Genomic DNA, 21,695 nt, shown 5'->3' with positions numbered 1-21,695 from the left:
TTTAATAACACTTTTCTATTTAGTAGTTGTATTGGTAATAGCTTTGTGTACTTTGATGTAGTGCATTTCCTTCATGGTAGTAACAGTCATACTAAAGTAGATGATGAGGCTGGGGCTTTCTCTCTCTGGTCAAAATCCGGCTGACCCTCACTGTGGTTAGCTCACCCTCTGGTGGACAAAATGGGACATGACATCATCTGGTGGAATAGCATTACATTGTCTTAACAGCAGGACACACGTTCAGTAAGACGCTCCTTTTATCAGGAGAACACTTAGTATTCTAATGTTACAATACAGGGTTATACTGTGGACTTATTGAGTACAAAACATGTGCATCATTGGCCATGATTATACACACACGGCTTCAGTAATACAAATAAGATTTGCACTGGGATTTTATTTCTCATACTGACGTACAGTGTTACTCACACATGCACACAGAGCCATCATCCAGTATTTTAAGTCTACATCTTATATTGTCAAATTTAAATGGTACTTTGTAATGACTATGTATCAGTGCTGTTTAATGGCAGTAGCAGTATGCTAGGAAGTAGTCTTGAATAGTAGAAGTCTGAACATGGAAAACAAACGTTTGGAAATATTAAATATCGACATTGTGTTGCTCACCTCTGAACACACAAAGTGAACGAAAGAAACCAACTGTTGCACACATTCACTTGTCTCACATGAACACACACACACACACATACACACTGGAAGTCATCTGATGGTATCGTATTGCGTTGGTCTTCTTTCATTTGATGGCCTGCCAGATGATGATGATGAAGACGGTGAGCACAAGCGACAGCACCATGGCCACGATGCACAACCTCTTCCGGGATTTCCTCTTCATACAACAGAAATTACATCAGTAAAGTAAATAATCACTTTTTTTTTTTTAACCAAATCCTCTCCTCAAATATCAAATATTATATATAAGTCAGTAAAGCAAACAATGTGAATGTCGAGTCTTTGAGTGACTGATTATTGTTAATTATTTAGAATGAATGTGCCATTAGGGAATCATTGTCTTATTTCACATGAACAGTACATTGGGCGCTATATTGCTAATGGATTTTCTTTCTTCCCCTATGTCCGTATCAGTATAGAGCAACTAAAATCCACATGGGGTTTGGGTTCTACTCTTTTTCCAATAGTTCCATTATTTCTAGAGCTTTTCATCACTTAAAGTCATTACTAAAAACTTGTTTTTAGCGTAATGCTTTTATATTTTATAATATGTAATTTTGTGATTTGTAAAGTGTAAGGTGTCTTGAGTATCAAGCTCTGCATGAATAAAATATTATTATTATTATTATCATTATTATTATTCAGGGTTCCCACATTGGTTGACATCAAATTCAATGACTTTTCAAGGATTTTCCAGGACCAATTTTCCTCCTTGGGATCTTGGTCAAAGTTAGTCTTTGTCATTTTCTTTGGTGAGACAGAGATCTTTGAATTTGAAATTTCCGTTGTCATCCACAACACCACAAGTAATTATGACACAATGTTTGTTCTGCGTAGGCCTACAAACATCAAGGAAAGCAGGGAGCATGAAACAGTAGGTGGCGTCATAACAAACAAGGGAGACATTTACCCAAATATCAACGTAACTTCTCTCTTGCACAAAATGCAAGCACTTACAATGACCTGTCTATTTAGGGCGATTTTCACAAACTTTCAAGGACCTTGAAAACAATTTTTTCAACTTCACAAACTTTCAAGGACATGTGGGAACCCTGATTATTGTTATTATTACCTGATAATAGGCTGCCTTCTGCAGCTGCACCGCCCCTCTGTCCACATAAACCTCAGCATGCTCCACATTGGCCTCAATGCTGTCTGTTAATGGGAACACAGCGTCAACAACACATGCAAAACAAATGAGTGACACACGTGTACAAAGAATGAGCTCAGCGTAAACCAGAATTTCCTCCGCCTTACCGATCATATCTCCCTGGTCATGGATCATCACAGCCAGGTCCTTGAAGATCTGGTTCACGTCCATGATGTCGGCCTGGAGAGAATGTCCACAGTATGATTAGTAGGGCTGCAGCTAACGATTATTTTCTTAATCGATTCATCTGTCAATTAATCGAGTAGACGTCTGGTCCATAAAATGTCAGAAAATGATGACCAAACAGATTCAGTTTTAATGATTTCTTTGTTATGTGGAGCAAAGATATTAGAAAATATTCACATTTAAGAAGCTGAAAAATCATGAAACTTGAAAAAAACACTCAAACCGATTAATCGAGTAATAGTTTCAGTTGTAACCACTCATAAATAGATCAGTGCACAGCAGTGTGGCTGTGGCTTCCCTCAGTGTGATAAAGCGTTAATTAAAGCCAGGAAGTCTCAAGTTGGCCACAACTGCTCAATCAAAATGTGAGCATTAACCTCTACATTTCATATATTTGTCAGACGGGAAAACACTCAAAGTGTAGAACAATGAAGAAATAGAGAAGTACAATGTTCTGATTGACAATGTGACAGCGTTGCTGCTTCTGTGGGAAATCTTGCAGTTGAACTCTGTACCTCCAGCTGTCTAATGTTCATCTCTCGCTCCCTGATGATCTCCAGGTCCTCCTCTGTGATGGACGGCTCCTCTGTCTGAGTCTGGTTCTGACCCCATTCATCCTCCCTGCACAGTCATACACATAATGTCACAATAATAATTTATTTACACACTAGAAACTCTCTCTATAACTGTAAAACTGTAAAAATGTATTTACACTCTAGATAGAAGTAGAAATAGAAACTCGTGTTTCTAACGTTAATATTTCTGACCAGTGTCCTGGCCGATCAATGTGTCAATATTATGTCCCAGTTACAGCACCACATGGTGGACACAGGGAGCAACAACATCAGCTTAAATCCCAGCAACTCTACAGCTCATCCAGTGCTGCTTGCATCTATTTTCTTTTTAAAATGCAACATTTGGACAAAAAAAAGGAAAAGTCTCCTCCCACTTACTTTTCAAATGTCACCAGCTGTTCATTCACATTTTCTCCATCTCCCTGTAGGCAAATGAGTTCCATCAACATCAGTCAATTCTCCATCACATATACATATTAATTATGAGGAGTAAGTTATCCTTATGTGTCTATTTTTTCTTATTTCTTATTTTTTTATTCATCTTCTCTTTATGCTCCACATGAGGGGCTTTTGGTGTCTATCCCAACTGACATAGGGCAAAAAGTGGGGTACTGTCAATTTAGAGTGACCAATTAACCATGCAGAAAGGCCCCTGTTCCAACCGGGTCACAAACCCAGGTCTTTTTGTACTAATATCCCTTTTAAGAGTAATATTAGGGGCTGGTATTCACCATGACTCTGGATCCAGCTCGAGCTCTGGCCACTGATTCCTTCTCTTTCTCCGCTGCTCTCCGCTGCACCACCTGGAAGTTGTTGAGGGCTGCAGAGAAATCGTTCATCAAACGTTCCCTCTGCAGCTTCTGCTGCCTCTGGAAGAAAGAAGAGAAGGGACATTTAAAGAAAGCATCAGTGTTATGACAACGATAGATGTCAGACGCAGAAATGCAACTGCAGCCCCAGAAGCATTCAAGTAGAGTGTGTTTATTTTAGTTTGTCTTAATGTTTTACCATGGGGAAAATGCAATGAAAATAACGTTGTTCCAAGTTTATTAATTTTATTTGTTATTTGTTGAGGTGATCTTTACAGATTCTTGTATTTATTGTTTTTTATGTTCGTCTTAACCATGATTTTTAAAAGTGCTAAATAATAAAAAAAAAGGGTTTACTTAATACTTCACTGTGTCATCATTGACACTGAGGATGTTGGATCAGTTATACAGTGAAATCAATTCATCATCAAATATAAAAAATACCTTAATTCAATGATAATTAACCATAACTATTTGTTTAACATCTGAATATGTTGGTAAATGTATAATCGCTCTCTCCACAGATGAGAAAGTGGGTGTTTGTGCTGTGTACCAAAAATCCCAAAATAATCTCATCAGCTTCACATGTCATATTATGTTATTTATTCTTTCTCTGTTTAATCTCTAAAGCATTTTAAGAAAGAAAAACAACACCAAAAACAACTGAATGATTTGATGCAGTGCGACTGTTGTTCAGCTGCAGGTTCAGAACCATGGACAGCACATTTTTGCTACGTGAGTTGGTTCTGCGCTGTCCATAGTGCTGAACCTGAGTGAAAGTTTAGTTTTTAGTCTTAAGTTTTTCTTTTTGTGGCTGTACATGGCACATTCACAGACACAAGGAAATGATAGATTTACAAACATTTTTAAATGCCTTCTGTCTAATGACAGTAGGAACTTCATCAACAACACCAACATGTGTCACAACGGCATTTAAAGACCGACCTGCTCTGATGGAGACAGTGGTGGGGGCAGTGAGCCAAGCTCCTTCAGGTGTCTGTTGGTTTCTTTAGCCAGCTGGTTGGTGTAGTGCTGTAGCTGTTGACTGCAAGAGAAGCACAAACACTGCTACCAGCACTCTTTCAGGACATAATGTGAGTTCATGTGTGAGCGCATTACCTGTGCCTCACACCCACATGAGGCTGGCAGCACAGCGTCAGTGAAAACATGGCTGCCAGGTCGCAGTGCACTTGGAAAAACAGACTTAACAAAAAAGTGCCCACCTAATAAAATCAGCACCGTACTGTTGGACAGTGTTTTCTGACTGGAAAGTGAAACTGTAATCTGCTCGCTCTCTTGCACCAAAGTCCATCGAGAAAATCAGCAGTTTTACGTAAAGGCACCAAGAGTTTATGATCCACCGCTGCCTCCACCATTAAATTCAAATGTGTTCTTTTATGACTTCAGTACTTGGAAGCCTTTGTTTTTTCCGATTTACCAAAGTGACACAAACTTACTAAAGGAAGGAGGAGTAGAGCTGCAGCTCCGGTGTCCTTGCAAGCTTACTATTGTGAGGAGTATACAAAGCAACGCACACCAGCTTCTAGTCAGAAAAAAAGCCGTATAATGACAAGATAAAGCACCAAACCTACTCTTAAGATAGTGTAGACCTAAATTGGTGCATATGTCAATAAGTGATCCTCTTCTTAATTGGCCCAAATCAGGTTTTTGTATTCCTGATTTCCCTGCTGGCATCCATGTTGTCACTGAGCATGTGCCCATCGGCACAACAAAACCTGAGATAATGCCCTTTATTTAATGTCGGGACAGTACTCACAGCTTCTCCTGGAGCTTCAAAGTTTCCTGTCTCGTCTCCAGTTGGTGGAGAAGGTTTTTGATCTGACCAGCTACAGAGAGACAGAACCACATCGGTGAATAATACACTGATACCAATTTAAAGTGCTTTTTCAGGTTAGGGTTAGACACTTAGTTGTGATGGTTAAGGGGATGATAAGGGGGTAGGGAATGTATTAACCCTAACCCTGTATGTATGTATGTGTGTGTGTGTGTGTGTGTGTGTGTGTGAGAAACTCACAGTTTTGGTTGATCTTCTGGATGTTGGCACTACATGCCTGGATCAGGCTGCTCATGTCCCGTGGCTGGGACCAGCTGCTGTCTGACATCCTGGCTGCAGATGTAACACAGCTAAGGTAACACAACCTAAACACAGTTACACAGAGAGAGGAATGGTTAGGAATAGTTGGAAATATCTTGTTATTACAACTCAGCGAATTTCCCTTTTATTTCAGTATTATTCTGTTCAAATTTTAAAAATTACATTTCACTATATGTGTTGAACTAAAGCACTAAAATATAATATAATAAAATACATCATCTGAAGCTGAGAAACACTGTCAATTCTTTAAATGCAGTGGTGCAAGAAGTAAACAGAACCCACACCTTCTAATCTATTACTATTTTGTAAACAAATATAAAGCCCTGCATTAAATATTGGTTGACTATTCATCTATTATATAGTTTTTGTATAGTCACACATTGTTTATGATTTTTTACATGTATATTAACATTTAAGCAACATGTCATAACTTGTAGAGGCTGAATAATATTTCTGACCAGGGCTGAAGTTGGTTATTGTATTAGACAACTATTGCGAAATCGTATTATATTATATATAACAGTATAGTATAGTATAGTTATAACTGCTCAATACAAACAGCACAGTGAAAAGTTCAATGTTCAGCTCTGAAAACTGGGTCTTAAAATTCAAATCCTTTTGACTTAATACTGACATCACCTGTAAAGCACTTATTTAATTTGAGAAATACTAAAGAAAATGTACTTGGTTAAATTTCACCACATCAAATCAGTTTAATTTAAAATCTCCAGTTTCCTCAAACATCCGTCCAGACAAGAGAGAGATGTCATATTAGTATTCATGTAATAAACTTTACTACAGCCTTCAGATCCAAAGTGTATATTATAGTACATTATTTTATTTATAGCGTGTTATGTTGTAGTTTATGACATTCCAGTTTCACTGCACTTGAATAACAATAACAACTCAGATTGCAAAGTTCTTGTGGCCCAGACTTGACTCTTCTCACATGACCCACATACCACAGGGGAGAATGGCATTCGTAGCCTGGGTCTGCACGGTTTCCTACTTCATTCATTTGCCACATGTCAATATTGTGCTGACACACATTTGTCTGACTACAATCAGGCCTTATTTATCATTTATCACATAGTCAACTTTAGGGTAACGGCCAGATTACACATTGCCAAGAGCTCTACATACTGTATGTGCCAAAACGGAATCATTAGAGCCATATTTGCCATTTCACGTGCGGGCCACTTGAGGCTTACATCCAGTTTTGTCTGGACCACATGACAGCCAGCAGTTTGTTGCCTGAAGTGGCCTGTATCTGCATGCTGTCTGGGAACAAACAGGCATGGATACAACTACATACAGTATAGAAAAACTAAAAACAAAAGTATGTACAGTACACAAAAACTACAAAATACAGCAGCAACTGTATTTGTGTATCTTCAAAATACTAAAAAATCAAGGAACTCCTTTAAGTAGTCCTTTAACAGATGAAGTCCACAATGAATCAGCAAACAATCCAAAATGGATGATCTGATGACACCAACGCTGTGTTTCATCACAGTACAGCCGCATAATTAACTGTCATTGGTGTGTGTGCACAACATCAGGTAGTCATATTTAAATTTAAACATCCTATTAGCGTCCAATACAATAATTACTTTGAAGCCAATAATCATGAAATGATGACGTCAAGTTTACCACAGCCCTTGCTGAAGAATTCAAAATCTAGAAGAGATACTGTAAGTGATTATAACCCCAGTCGCTAAATGGAGAACAAATAAATAAATGTAGAAAGTGTAACTCAAGTGTGGCTCTGGAAGCTTGTGACTGTGTCACTGTGTTGCTATGAGTGACTTTAACAAGTGCAGGCAAATAAAAGTAGGCACCAAGCAACCTGCAGCAGCAACTCATGTGTTGTATTGTTATGATGTTGCGTTGTTTCAAAGAAATTCTATCGTATATGAGTATTTTACAGTATTTTAAACATGACACTGAAGTCTTTATACAAAATATGAAGGCATTTTTGTCATCTCAATAAAATAGTATTTGAAATACGTATTTTAAATTAATGTCATCATAAATACTGCCCATCCCTGGGAATAAAGGCCTCTATAATCAAATATAGTGACAACAAAAACATGTCACAACTAGTGATGCCACTCTTCTGTGTCCAATACTATACCAAAAGTTCAACTTTAACTATATATCAATGACAATATCAGTCTGATATAGGAGGTAGTCAAGGGAACTACTGAACTGTAGGTCAAATCAGAACCACAGCGCTCTTTAAAATAAGTTTGGGAAACACTGCTTTAAAGTCGCCTGTCGTGTGATATGTTATTTTTGGGATCCAGTAATTGTGAGCAATATTGGACTGATACTGGCCAAGAATTCAGGCTCGTAATCGGAAGGTCGCTGGCTCAATCCCAGGACTCAGTTTGTGTGTTTACTACTGATGTATAAATGCAACATTTCTGATTTTAATAAGAATGCTGAGTATCCTAATTAACAGCAATACATATCTGTGTTTTCTCTTCCTTTTTTTCCACTGTGAAATACGAAGAAAAAAGAACAAAAATATCTGAAAACTGATCTCCAGTAGCAGCAGCTCAGTTAACGGGACAATGAGAATAAACAGACTGAGGCCAAACCCAAGTCATCACGTGAATAAATGAGCAGAGAAGCAGCTCGGCCTCCTTCAGGCTCCTGCTGCTCCTGCTCCTGCTGCTGCTGCTGACAGCACAATACAACACACAAGTACCACAAACACTTATTTACTTCAATAATAAATAAACCTCACACGGGGATAAACATTGTCATGTCACATTAATCATATTGCGCCTACATAACAGAATAACTGTGAGTCTGCTGCATCAGACAGAGTGTAAACACTAACATTAGACGTGGTTTTTTTTCTACATTAGAGCATTAGAGCAGAGATATATCTTACTTTGCAGTAACGTGGTGTCTCCACACACTCACAGAGACACACAGAGGCACAGAGTGGGTCGCTCTTACGTGGCTTCAGATCACAGCGATGTTTCTGTGTCACATACAGACTGAGGAGAGGAAAACACAGCCCCACTGTGACGTCACGCGTTCGCGGCTCTGTAATCCGACGGCAGCTTCCACGGTGCGTTCACTGTCCGCAGGGAAAAGTTGGTCAACACAATTACTAATAAGAACTGCGTCTCATGAGTGTGGCGGTTTAGGGAATGTAATGTCCGAAAATGCTGGTTGGGAGAGAAACATAAAGGCTACGGCCGGCCCTGCTGCAGTGTTACACTTTTATACTCTCCGTGTGTGTGTGTTCTGTTTTAAACGATCAGTTAAGTCATTTCAAAAGAAGAATCTCGTCCCGTGCATAGAAGTTGTCACGATAACAATAATAAACTTAATTCAAAATAAAAGACGACTCCTAAAACATCAAAACACCAGCGACTTTAAAGGCAAAATAGAAACAAAATACTTCATCTTTAAAGTCACGCCCCCAGAGAAAACTATAAAATACAATTTTCTGAGGATGACCCTGAATGCAACACTCACACAACACTGCTGTGGTGCTCTTTTTAACCTAGATTTCAAGGCCAGAATCAGAATCAAGTCCAATATGGAATGTTGCTTATCACATAATACTTGGGGCCTTTTGTTTCTTTATTTGTTTATTTGTTCGTCGGGCCGGACATACAATTTGTTTCCAGCTACATTAAACTTCACACGAGCCATTGATTCTATTAAATCTCCATTCTGGAATGTGCCACTGTGAATTTGAACATTGACTTGAGTGTAATGGGTCGGAGTAATCTTGTGCGTGTCCCATGACTTTCCACTGACTCTAATAGAGTCAGCACAGACAAAGGGCCTTAATACTGCTGCTGCTGCTCTTCCAGTGCTGTTATTGCTGCTGTGTGATTGGCCCACAGAGCTGCTGGTGTTGGTAGAAGCTGTCAATCATAAAATCACAATGGGACAAAATTATAACATTAAGGGCATGTTTGTTTAAGTAAATTCACCATGCTGCTGATTTAAAATGAAACTACTACCCTACACAGGTATACACCAAAACTATGAAAATCAAATAAAGCACCCTCAGCTATTCAAACATGCTAATGGAAAATTACAGTTTAAAACTTGAACTCCCTTGTTGAAACGTTGCTATCCAAGTACTATTATCCTAACATGGCTCTACATTTGGGGCACTTTGGAAAACCTCAAAACCTCATGATTTTTGTTGTATCTGTGCTCTGTTCATGAGTTTCCAGGTGGACTAAAGGCCCCCAGAATAATGATACATTCCACAATAAAATCAATTCCCTACTTAGAAAAACAGTTAAAAAAGAAGTCAAACAATTTGCCTGAGCGATATAAAGTCTATGACATGGTTATTGGACCACCTGTGACCCTGTCTCAAGGGGCCTTCCTTCTCAAATTGTGGCACAGAAAGATTTGGGCCCTTTGAATAAATTTGACCTTTGCAAATCAAATCAGCATCTTCAGCTATTCAAAAATGCTAATTGGCAGATGGCAAATTACAGTTTAAACTTGAAGTCCCTTGTTGAAACTTTGCTATCCAAGTACTTTTATCTTGATATGGCACTTTTCAGTGTTAGAGTGAGTCTACATGCCAATGTGTCCTTGGGCAAGACTCTTAACCCCACATTGGCGTGTTTTACTGTTGTGTGAAGCAGCTTTGAGTGATATTCAACACTAGAAAAGTGCTATATAAATACAGACCATTTACGTTTCTGAGATCATTTTTGTGTCACTTGTGTCAAAAAAATACAAAAGAATCCTGTACTGTATAGCTCCTGTTATGAAGGATTTCAGAGAGCTGGTGACGTTTGTCCACAGTGTGGTGCTGTTGAGGCATGACTGAGAAATCCTGGGAGGTGTCGACCAACATCATGAGGTTCAAATCTCCACAGATCACAGATCCTTGGAACGGTCCCAAATCTCATGAATTAAAAGATTGCATCGCCAAAATAAAATATTTGTCTGGATATTGGATATAGAGAGCAAGTTTTCACTTTCTAAATTATTTGGAGCACCACCAACAACAACAACAAGCCTAAATTCTTGATGTTGCAGAAATGAATGTTGACCTCAATTATTTTCTCACTGTCTCACTATCCAAACAGTTCATTTCTATCATCGTTCTAGAATTACCTCTGCACTTACACCATACTGTCGCTGAATATTCACCTCACACACATCCTCATTCTGCTGTAGATGTTTGTTTTTCATGTTTTTTTTATGTTATTTTGTTTCCTGTTTTGCTGCTTGTGTGGTGTTGTCTTTAACAGCCCTAACAACAAAAACAAACATGTAGTTGTGTCACAAGTTCAGTGCAACCACGGACCCACATAAACCTCAGTGTAATCATGCATAACCTCCTTCGTGGTGTGTAATTGCAATGCCTTGGTCATTGATTTAATAGCAGTCTTTTGCCCATTCAACACTATAAGTCTGTGTATGAGGTGTCACTTGTTGGCATAATGTAGCCATCAGACAGATCTCTGCTGCTGCTGTGAGTGTTATTATCATCATTTGCAGGAGAAGTGTGTTTTTTCTAGCTGTCGCTCAAGTAAAGCACTTATCTTTTTGTGTTGCCTCTCTTGGTGCCTGCAGTGGCACTGTTGTTCTAGCACTTTGGCGCCTATGTGAGGAATCAGGATAAGTGGTTGTGGTGAGGAAAACATGCCTCGTATTTCCCTCTAATCAGAAGAAGAAGAGAGACATGTTCATAGGCACCGTCTGTGCTCTAATTCCCTTTGTTTGGGCCTTTATAGCACATTTAGGCCTGATAATCCATCTCTCCCATCACCAAAATGGCAGGTGCAGGAGGGTGTGTCTGTGGCCCATTCTGAGTGGGGAGATTTCAAACCCACGGCTGCACTGCAAAGACTGTGACAGCCATGGGTAGGTTGAGTGAACACATTTACAAGCTCACATGTCATCTGAGTCATATTTTTAGCATATCTGGGGGACAGACTCATTGAGCAGTTGCGCAGAGTTGCGGGTTTTATTTTTTTGCCCTGTTTGGCCATGTTACCAAAGTTCAACTCCCACACAAGTCTACATGTGGAGATGAAGAATGTACTTTGCCAGTAACCGCTACACCAGAGGTTCTCAAATGTTTTATACCAAGTACCATCTGAGAAAATGAAGTAACACCCAATTTTAGCAGACGTTAAAATACAAAAAGAGTGCGCTACTGATTTATCCCCAATATAAATAAATAATTTGCTCTCTCATCATCCTCCTCTTCCTCACATATGCTTCACACACTGTTATAGTGAAATTATATTAAGACGGAGTGAGAGATAATGTGACTCTAATAATTTAGAGGCGCTTTTTGTCGAACAAATATTCTGTTTGGCCTTTTTGCTGTTCTGTTTTCTTTACCCTAGGTTTTTAGTTTTCCGTTTTGTTTTCAGTTTCCTGTTTTATTTTGAAGTCTTTCCTTATGTGTGTACCTTGTCTTTTTTGTCTCACCTGTGTTTGATTGTCCCTTTAGTCTCGGTGCTCCTCGTTTTTCTGTTCTTGTCACATTTTCAATTCTCTCTGTTGTTGTCTGCTTTTTCATGTGTAAGCTCCCTTTGTTTCTGCTCCATGTTGAGGTTTTTTGGTCTCTGTTTTAATCTTTGTATTTGTTTTTGTTCATTTTTGAAAACTGCATTTGCCTCCCCCACTTTTTACATTTTTTATTTTTTTATTTTGACACTATTACTATTAAAGTTATTATACTTTTTTGTTATTTGTTTAATTTTCTCTTGACTCTGAGAGTCAAGATCCGTATATGGTAGAACAGTATTTCTGATTTTCCTCCAAGTATACCACCAGAAATAAAAAGTCTCTTTACTGAAAGTTAATCCAAAATTGGATTACACGAGTAAGCAGTGCAGATCATACAACAGAAGCGGGCACAAAGGCAGAGTCAAAGAAACAGTCAAAAGGTCACTCACTAGATAAATTGGCACTGAAAAGCTGGAACCGACCCAGCTGCCAGGATCAAATGTTGTACTTAGTTTCTGTAGTCCAAAAATACACGTCAGCTGAAACTGAATTCTGTTATTATTTACATCACTACAGATACGTTAGAATGTATCATGTTGATATGTACTAATATACAAAAAGAAATAAAAGCAAACACACAATAAAAAAGACCCCTAACGATATGTTGTCAGACGGAAGTTATACCAACGCAACGTGTGTCACACTGGTATAAACACATAATGATTGTCAGTATTAAAATAACTCTATTTCCAGACTCGGATTTCTTAAAACCGTGTGTGAGGTGTTGACTTAAGAAGTCACAAAACAATTCACTGGCACTATAGTCCTTCTGGGCCTTTTGAGCTAGAGTCTTCTTTGCATCATCATACGCCACTTGCAGTCTCTGAAGGCTTTCCCTTTTTATAATTAGACCATAGATGTGCGGCGTATAGTGCGGCACAATATGCTTTAAACAAAGAGAGCTTCACTCCATCCACTACAGAAGCCAACTTTCCAGGACGGTACATTTGCCTCAGTGTATAACATGACAATAAATATAATCTGCCAACCTTGTGATTCTGACTGATGAAAAGCATCTACTGGTTATGACTGTGGTTAGATTAAGGCACAGAATCATCTGGTTACAGGCAGCGACAGGACAGGATTATTGTTTGTTGATCAGTCTGTTCCATAAAAACACACTGCATCCTGGGGTGTCAACACAAAAACATGAAGCCGGTAAAGCCACAAAGTGTCACAAGGTCTAAAACACACCACACACTCATTCGACGCCACCTTCGACTCTGTGGACATTCCTATGACTCATACAATTTGCCCAAATGTCTGTATAGAATGTTCAAATGAGAATAGTAAACAAACCAACACAGACACTGAGGAGCATAGAGACTAAAGGGACAATCAAACACAGGTGAGACCAGGCTGCATGGGCATTTACCATCAAATGCCCCCTGACTCCATTTCTACATGTCATGTCATTTCCAGTGAGTGTCTCTTCGTTACGCACAACTGTTAGAGCCTTATCCAGCACATTGAATCTAATGAAGCAATATCGCCGGTACAGCTGACGTCGCACCACAGAGACAGAGAAACATGAGCCAGATTATAGAATATGTTCAGATCAGCAGGTTAATTAAACCCATATGGCTCCATGGGAATGAGTCACTCTTTGAAATCACTCTTCTTGCATTATCTGTTGAGTGATTCTGTCATGCTATGGGAAGTAAATGGGATATAAGCCAAGCCTGTTTTGTCCCTTGATTGTCTCTGTGTTGTGTTGTATTTTGTAGTGCTGCTCTGTGTGTGTGTGTGTGTGTGGGAGGGACAGTAAATGCACACAGATGAGAAGAGGAAAGCATGTTTGTGTGCAAATCTGGCTGATAATTAGATCAGGGGGCTTGTGTGTCTTAGTGTCAGGGCTGTAGGAGATAAAAGAGTTGTTGTACCTTCATTAGCTCAGCTTCTTCCAGAGGCCTGTTAGACTTAACGATGGCCTCTTTTTTTTTTTTTTACATAAAGCATTTACCGCCGTGTATTTGCTTCTGTTTTTCAAACATTTTCTGGCAGGGTGCAGCATTCTGGAATCACCAGAAATAGTTTTCACTGAATTGTCCATAATCACTTCCGACTGCCTGTGTGACAAACAAACAGGAAGAAGTTTGGGATTTATTATCAGACTTGCGAACAGTAAAAGTAAGTTCAAAAAATGGTCAGTTCACTCCATGATTTTAGACTTTTTATGCAGTATTTGTTTGTTTGCAGACCTGCTTTCCCTTAGATTATCCCCTGGGGAAACACAGTATTTTTAATTGATGAGGGTCACATGGTGTGTGTGTAGGTTTTACCCCAGGTTCTTCCTCATGTGGAAGATAAAGCAGTAGACGATGAATGAATTCAATTTAATTAAATACATTTTTAAAACAAGGATGCTGGTCTGTTCTTCATGTGGAGGTAAGGCATATATATATATACACACACATAAAGTGCAGATTTAGAACTGCTTGCCCCTACAGGTCTCTATCCTTCAATGCAATCTATAGCTGTCATGGTAACGATTATTGTCTCATGTATTTGAACAATATGTTCAAATACAAAAATTGCTTGATATTTACTCCAGAGTGAAAGGTAAAGAAACCAGTTAATTATGGTCGTAAACGCCTTTATGGACAGAAAACACTTAAGAGAAACATTTCACGCATCCGAGCGAAAGCATTCATAAAAACAATTGGATTCTTGCCCAGGGAAAAAAAGAACCTTTGCTCATGTAATTGATTTTTATGAAATATGTATGTTTTTAGAAATCTCTTTCAGTGGTAAAAACTGTAAAATATATATGTATAAAGATAAGTAAAATGCATTGACATCTCTTTTTCCAGAGTTCAGCTAAATCCTGCAGACGTACAAACAAGTGTAACTGCACTAACTCTGCGGTTGCTCAACCAAGCTGGGAATGAGAAGATAGAGGTCAACCTTAAAGTCCCCTTGTGCAGTGTGTAGCAGTCCGTTTGACTGTGCATGTGTTTATGTGTTGCACTGCAGACACTGTGAAGATAATTTATACGAGGCCAAGACGGTAGAGAATAGAAATATAGCTTCAACAGAAATGGGCATTATTCCTTTGGTGCTTTTAGCCACAGGGAGTGTCCTCAGTCCAGTCTTTTTCTGCGTGACACTGAATAAAGATTCACGGATGACGGAAAACATCACTGCATGGCAACCAACACACGTTCTCTCCATTGGTTCAGAAAATGGTGTAGAATAGAAAATAATCACAGTTCTTTTAAGTGTTAAGAAAAAGCCCAAAAAGAAAGACATCTAGATTGCTCTAATGTAAAAAAAATCCTTTATTAATTCATTTTTAAAACCCCATTGAGGACAGGACAATTTATTTTGTTGTGTGTTATAGATAAAATAGACATTTACAGGTCACATACACAATATTTAAACATTCTCATAATACTCATTTATTTTTTTACTCCTTTTCTGCATTTTCTTCCACTTTGTGTGAAGCATAAATTTTTAATTCAGCAATCTCCATGCAGATATGTAACACATCAACTCCCAAGCACCACATGGTCTTGGGACGTGTCGCAATGGGAAGTTAAACTGTAGTAAATAAGACATGCTGGGGTGTCAGGAGAGTTTGCCAATAAGTGCTTTGTAGTTAAAAGAAAATGCAGTGTCGTCCTCTTCTCTCGGCCAGCAACCGGCGACTGCCACCCAACCTCCTGACACAGGACGAGGTGATGAGTCCTAAAGCTGTCCCCAGTTATGAATCACAGGGAACAGTGATGAACTGCATCTAGAGGATTGAGCATAAGAGCAGGTAAGTGCATGGGCTGTAAATAACACCAATATAACTGCATCGTGTCCTATTTCTATAAAAGTATGCCATTTTTATTTTTTTCACATTTCAAGTGTGAACCCATGTTACCCATTTCTTGTCCAAACAATGATTTTGACATTGTCTTATTTGACATTACCATACAGATCAAAGGAAGGCGAGGGCTACATCTGTCTCCATTCATTTCTCCATGTGAGATAGAAGCGACTCATTTAGCGACACATCTGTCACATTTCTACTGATATCTCTCGCATTTCTCATCCAAACACCACCAAAGTTGTCACTGTAAACACTGCTTCTCTTAGTAAGTCACCTGCCAAGTTTGAAGCCTGACAGTTATGCTGTTAACAGACAGATGTCCCTTGAATAGATAGATTGATGAAATTGTACAATGGGTCAAGATTGATCCCTGTGGTATTCCTTGTACAAAGCACTTTAAGTGCACTTCTCTGTAAGTTGGCATTCCTGCCAAACTACCTGAGAGAATTATACCCACACAGTTCATAGTGTATGGGTATAAGCAACTTATACCCATAACATCTACCTATGAAAGCACTGCATGGGAACAATTCATTTTGATGTTGACATTACAAAAAACAACTTAACACATAACTGGATAATAATCAGGGGGATGTATGGATGAGACTGTAACAAATGAAATGGCCCTTTTCCACTATACAGTTGCATGGCACGGCTCAACTCTATTCTTTCGTTTGCTTTTCCATTAGCGATAGTACCTGGTACCTGGTGCTATGGCACGGTTCCAAGCGAGCTTTGGCGATACTAAAATGCCACATTGACAGAGTGCCGGCCACCAATTGGTCAGAGGCCGAGACGAACGACACATGAAATCAAACCCAAACTTTGCCGAACTGTAGACCAAGCTTGAGGGGAACTACCATAAAGGATATCAGTCTTCTATGTTTGTATATCAGCTTTCAGTGGCTGGTTTGTCCATTTGGGCTACTGTAAGAACAAGATGACAGCCTACATAAGGCAAAATTGGTGATAAAAGGATATAAAGCCATTTTTTTTAAATTCCAAAGCAATTGGCCTTAAACTCTCACAAGTGTTACTTACTAGAGTTTCAAGGGTTTTAAGGGGGAACATTTGGATAAGGTCTGTCACTGCTCTCCCGCGCTGAAGAACCTCTGGTGGTCAGGTTGCTCTTCTGTCATTGGTTGCTGTGCTTGTCAATCAGGTGCGCGCTGCTCCAGGATTGGCTGCTCTCCCGGGGATCTGTCCGTCTTGGCTCTACCTGTCTCGCTCTGAGAGGCTGACGGCTCTTCCTGATCCGCGCAACGATCCCGCCCCCTTCATCCAGCTCCAAGGAAGAAGGAACTGCTCGAAACGCATGTGTCACTTCCAGTATGCTGCAAAGCCGCCGCTGCTGCCACACTCCTCGGGTGTATTCTGCTGCTTCTGTTGTCGGTGGGAAGTAAGGTCTAGTGGTGTGGAATCCTAGCCGGTGCTTCTGGGGATGCGGTCCGCGTAGACAAGGTGTAGCAAGTGGTTTCGGAAGTGGAGCGTGGCAGAGAAAAGGAAGAAGAGAGAGCAAGAGAGAAGGCGGGTTGTCTTTCCTGTGCGATACTAGATAGCTTGTTTCGATCGCTTGCCACGACGGGACTGACGTAGAATATGGCGGAGCATCACCCGGCTACCGATAGCAAACACAAATCCTCGCTGAACTCCAGCGCCTCGTACTCCGGTAATGGACGCAGCAGCGCGGCGTTCATGGAAAGAGGGAGCAGCAACGCCGGGGCAGGAGGAGGAGGTGGTGGTGGATTGTCCGGCGGCCTGTCGCAGCCGGCAGGCTGGCAGTCCCTGCTCTCTTTCACCGTCCTGTTCCTGGCCTGGCTGGCCGGCTTCAGTTCCAGGCTTTTCGCTGTCATTCGCTTCGAGAGCATCATTCACGAGTTTGACCCCTGGTGAGTTTTTTTTTCTTTTCTTTTTTTACACGTACGCACACACGTACATGCGCACGCACTAAACGCAGGTTTCCACAAACGCGGAGTCAGCTGCTTTTTTTTGTGGAAGTTCTTATTTGAACCATGTCAAGTGAACAACGCGTGGTCGCCACGCGCCGTGAATCTCATTAAATTATGTCTTTGCTTTGTTGCTTTTGTCCACGCCAAGTGGGAAAAGCAGTGGTTTCACAACTACTGTTTACTTTGCTGTGATTAATAATTACACCGGAGCCACCGGTCAGTCTTATTAGTGTCAGCTCATGCGTCTGTAGTTCCACTCCATACACGTCTGTGTGTGTTTATCTTGGACTATTGTGCTGATAGCTAAATACTCCGCTTATATTTAGGTTGACATTTTCCGCACCACGTGACGCCTGCGTAGCCAATCCTTTGTGGGTAAAGACAAAGTTGTACATTGCTCAGCCGGTGGAGCGGGAGGAGGGGAGTGGTCTGTGGGATGTCACGGCAGAGTAAGCAGAGGACAATAGCGACAGCTTCATCTGACACGGGTTAAACCCGGTTTAGACCATACCGTGACTCTCATCAGGAAATAAGAATATGTTGCAAATCCACCAGGGGGCGACTCGGCTGAAAAATATGTTTGAATCGAAGCCTATGGGAAAATTTGCCTATTCTCACTTGATTCATTATGTTGGTTTACATCTGGCTAAGGCTGTACAAAGAATTGAAATGTTAGCGCAATCACAGTACAGGAGGCGCAATATTTGTTAATGTGTGACAAAATATAATTTTATTGTCTTCATCTTATTCTATAGACTGAAGAGAACGTCTTTGTTTCTCATACATCTGCACAAATATCACACAGTTGTCATTTTTAAATATCTTATTTGAATGAAAAGGAGAATAACGGTATAAGAATTACCATTCCCTCTGACATCGCGAATCATATCGCGATCGCAATTCCTGTGATATATCAACAAGAGCGACAATGTGAGCCACATGTGAAGTCGTGCTATTGTATGGACTCCTTTACTTATCGGAAGAGGAGAAAAAGTTGTCTTTGACAAGCGGAAAAGCAACGAAAGCAGAGGAGTCTGTGCTGTTTTATTAAGTATCCAACGCATCAGGGGACACATCACATTTACACCACCGTTCAATCTGGTCACAATGCGTCTCTGACCACCTCCTGAATAGCACATGATGTCAATTTACTAAATGATGTTCCCTTTAAGAGGAAAATAAAACAATAAAACATGGCACATACAAGTGGACACAAGTGTTATTGACAGCTGGTATTATCCAATAGGTGCCTGGTTGCAGGTGACATCTGTGAATTTCTGGTTGTAAAGTCTTGATCTTGAGGCCTTGAAGTCACATTATTAGAGCATGGATGCCCGACTCGAGCCAGAATGATAGTCGGGCTAGTGCTGGGTTCAGTCACGTCACTTGACATGGTAAATTCAAGTAATATGGTGACTTCAAATGGTGTAGTATAATAAGTAGAAACTGAAGTAATTGAGTTAGGGTTTCTGTTTACAACCGGAGTACAGGACAGTGAACGCATCACAGAGGGGCTACTAAAGCCATCCACAATGGATCATATTCTTTTTCCACTGCTCGAAATAAACCACGATGGTCAGATTATGTCAGTAGTTATTGGTGGTTACAGTTTAACAAGAGAAGAACTGGTGGTCATTTATAGTGAGTATAAAATTTTATTATTCTCATAAGTGCTGGCGATAACTTGTAATGTTTGTGACTAGTGTGTATCTGTGCGTGCATGTCTGTGTCTGTGTGTGTTCATAGGGCTGGTAGATTCTTGCTCCTGGATGTAATGATAACTTATATTGTTTGCCTCTGTGGCACTGCAGGCGCATGCACCAGTATAGCACACCAACACACAGACAAGTGTGTTGGTGAGACACACCTGCATGACTGTCAGGGTAGCTTTTTGACTAAAATACAAAATGCATGTCAGGTTTGCCCAGGTTCTGTCAATATTCTTGCTGGCCTGGTCTGGTTTTTCTGGGTGCATCCACACACTGTAGCACCAATATGAAAAATTTCAGCTTTTTCAAATATTGCAGCCAAAGAAGTGGGTCAAACTAGTTTTAGCCCACTCTGACATAAGGGTTTAACTATCATCCAGATGAAGCTCTTTTTTCTCACACCCGCATCAAAGCTGTCGTGAGGGGAAACTAATCCTTGAATCCTCTCTCTGTGATAAAGCATGGTATTTTTTTATTTTTTTTCCCCCATTTCATTCCATTCCCACCAGGTGTGTGAAGCGCTTACCTTTTAGGTGCCGTACCACTTTGTTTGGTACCCCGGAACGTAAGGGTGCTACATAGTGAGACAATATGGAACTAACGTTATTTTGGTGCCTTTCATTGCTTTGACAATTGAAATTCAAATAATTGTGTAATGTCCCTGTTCTGCCCTTTGGAATGTAGAAGCTAAAACAGAGATAGCAGTGTTTTCAAACCCGTCAGTTGGACGGCATGTATTTCTGGAGCAGAATTGGCTTTTACGGAATAATAAAAATGGAGTCATGTGGATGTTGCCCTGCACATCACATCTTGCTTATTTTTTCTAGGGTCAGTCACGTACAAAATAATAGTCAACAATTCATAATTATTGGGATACATGTCAAACAATCTGATACACACAGTGTTTTTCGAGATAGATTTTTGCAGAAACAGTTTTAACCTTTGTGGGCAGAAAATAACCTTTCACACATCTGAATTGAAACATTAAGGCAATTAACTGCTGCGTGTTTGTGCAATGTGCACATATTATTGAAGTTTTGTGACATTGCTTTTGAAGAAAATTCTCTTTAGCTATCGTTATATAATTTATGTATAATATATTTTATATATTATATTGTTGCTTTGCAGCACTATCAGAGCTCTTTGGAGACAAATTTAAAGTCTGTGTGTGTGCACCTGTTTCACGAAGAGCCTTTACACAGATTTGCCATTTTGCACTTTCTCCAGTGCTTAGGTCCTACAGGCCATTTGCATGGTATCATTCCAAAGTTTATGAAACCTTTTTTGAAACAAACTTTTACACATAGATGTGTGTGTGTGAGAGTTGAATATCCATCAGATGTGCTGTGAATAGTTGCAACATATTTCAGTTGTGCGGTGGCACATCCTGCTGGGTTTCCTCACACTGATTCTGCTCACGGTGAAGTATAAAAAGGAGCCTGAGCCAAACCATCAGAATTTCTCCTTTTATTCATGTTTGTATTCCCCTCCAGTGTGTTTGTTCTAAGCTCATGTCACAGATACGGAAGCACCTTGGATTTATTACGCTGGTGCACTGCTTCATCACAGCTGATGCATGTCCCTTTTTTTTCCCCAATGACCTCCAATTTTTCTTTTTTAATTTAATTTATATTTTTTATTTCTTATTATGCCAAATCCAAGCCTGCATTGCATTACTGGAAACGGATTAGACTGGCAGATCTACATCATTGTACTTCATAAAAGAGGATGCTTTAACGCACTGGGTGAATGACAGTCCGTCAGTTTCTATGTGTGGCTGCCTGAAAGACTAGTGTGGCATGACACGGAGGGAAATGTGTTCATACACTGCTCCATTGCTCTCGCAGAACCCCCCCCTTGCCATTACCCTGACATCATTATGTGCAGGCGTGTACAAAATGTTCCGTGTCAGTGTTTCTTTGATCAGTTGTTGCATATGGTCAGCAGGTAATATTTCATGTTTCACACCTGACTTAATATAATATGTCATTTTTATATTATATTTTTTAAATTGGATCTCGAAATTGCACAGCATTACATTTACTATTGATTTTATTTAAATATTAATTTTCACATAGTGATTGCATTTTATTTTGGACAGCAGAAACACCTGGTGTGTTGTGTGTGTGTGCATGTACTTTTTTTTTTTTTTACCTTATC

General features: G+C 39.8%; 2 protein-coding genes across 3 annotated transcripts in view; one reads left to right on the top strand and one right to left on the bottom strand.

Annotated features, from left to right (window-relative positions):
• Positions 1–377: 377 nt before the first annotated feature.
• On the bottom strand, positions 378–8,555 carry LOC122774094 (syntaxin-12-like). The gene is made up of 10 exons (XM_044033101.1): positions 8,432–8,555; positions 5,446–5,570; positions 5,188–5,257; positions 4,356–4,455; positions 3,333–3,470; positions 2,980–3,023; positions 2,542–2,647; positions 1,948–2,020; positions 1,763–1,845; positions 378–847 (listed from the first exon to the last, which is right to left on the bottom strand). Exons 2-10 carry the CDS (start codon positions 5,531–5,533, stop codon positions 755–757), a joined length of 795 nt encoding a protein of 264 aa, XP_043889036.1. The 5' UTR covers positions 5,534–5,570; positions 8,432–8,555; the 3' UTR covers positions 378–754.
• Positions 8,556–17,179: 8,624 nt separating this feature from the next.
• The window catches only part of LOC122774833 (dolichyl-diphosphooligosaccharide--protein glycosyltransferase subunit STT3B-like), a 59,623-nt gene continuing 55,107 nt past the window's right edge, over positions 17,180–21,695 (top strand). For both annotated transcript variants that reach the window (XM_044034378.1, XM_044034377.1), the window contains exon 1: positions 17,180–17,766. In XM_044034378.1, the coding sequence (XP_043890313.1) occupies positions 17,477–17,766 (290 nt within the window). In that variant the 5' untranslated portion in view covers positions 17,180–17,476. The remainder of the gene's footprint in view (positions 17,767–21,695) is intronic.

Source organism: Solea senegalensis, linkage group LG9, assembly GCF_019176455.1.
Source record: "Solea senegalensis isolate Sse05_10M linkage group LG9, IFAPA_SoseM_1, whole genome shotgun sequence".
In the NCBI taxonomy this organism is placed as follows: domain Eukaryota; kingdom Metazoa; phylum Chordata; class Actinopteri; order Pleuronectiformes; family Soleidae; genus Solea; species Solea senegalensis.
The sequence above is the reverse complement of the archived record's forward strand: the minus strand, read 5'-3'. Positions and strand labels throughout refer to the sequence as shown.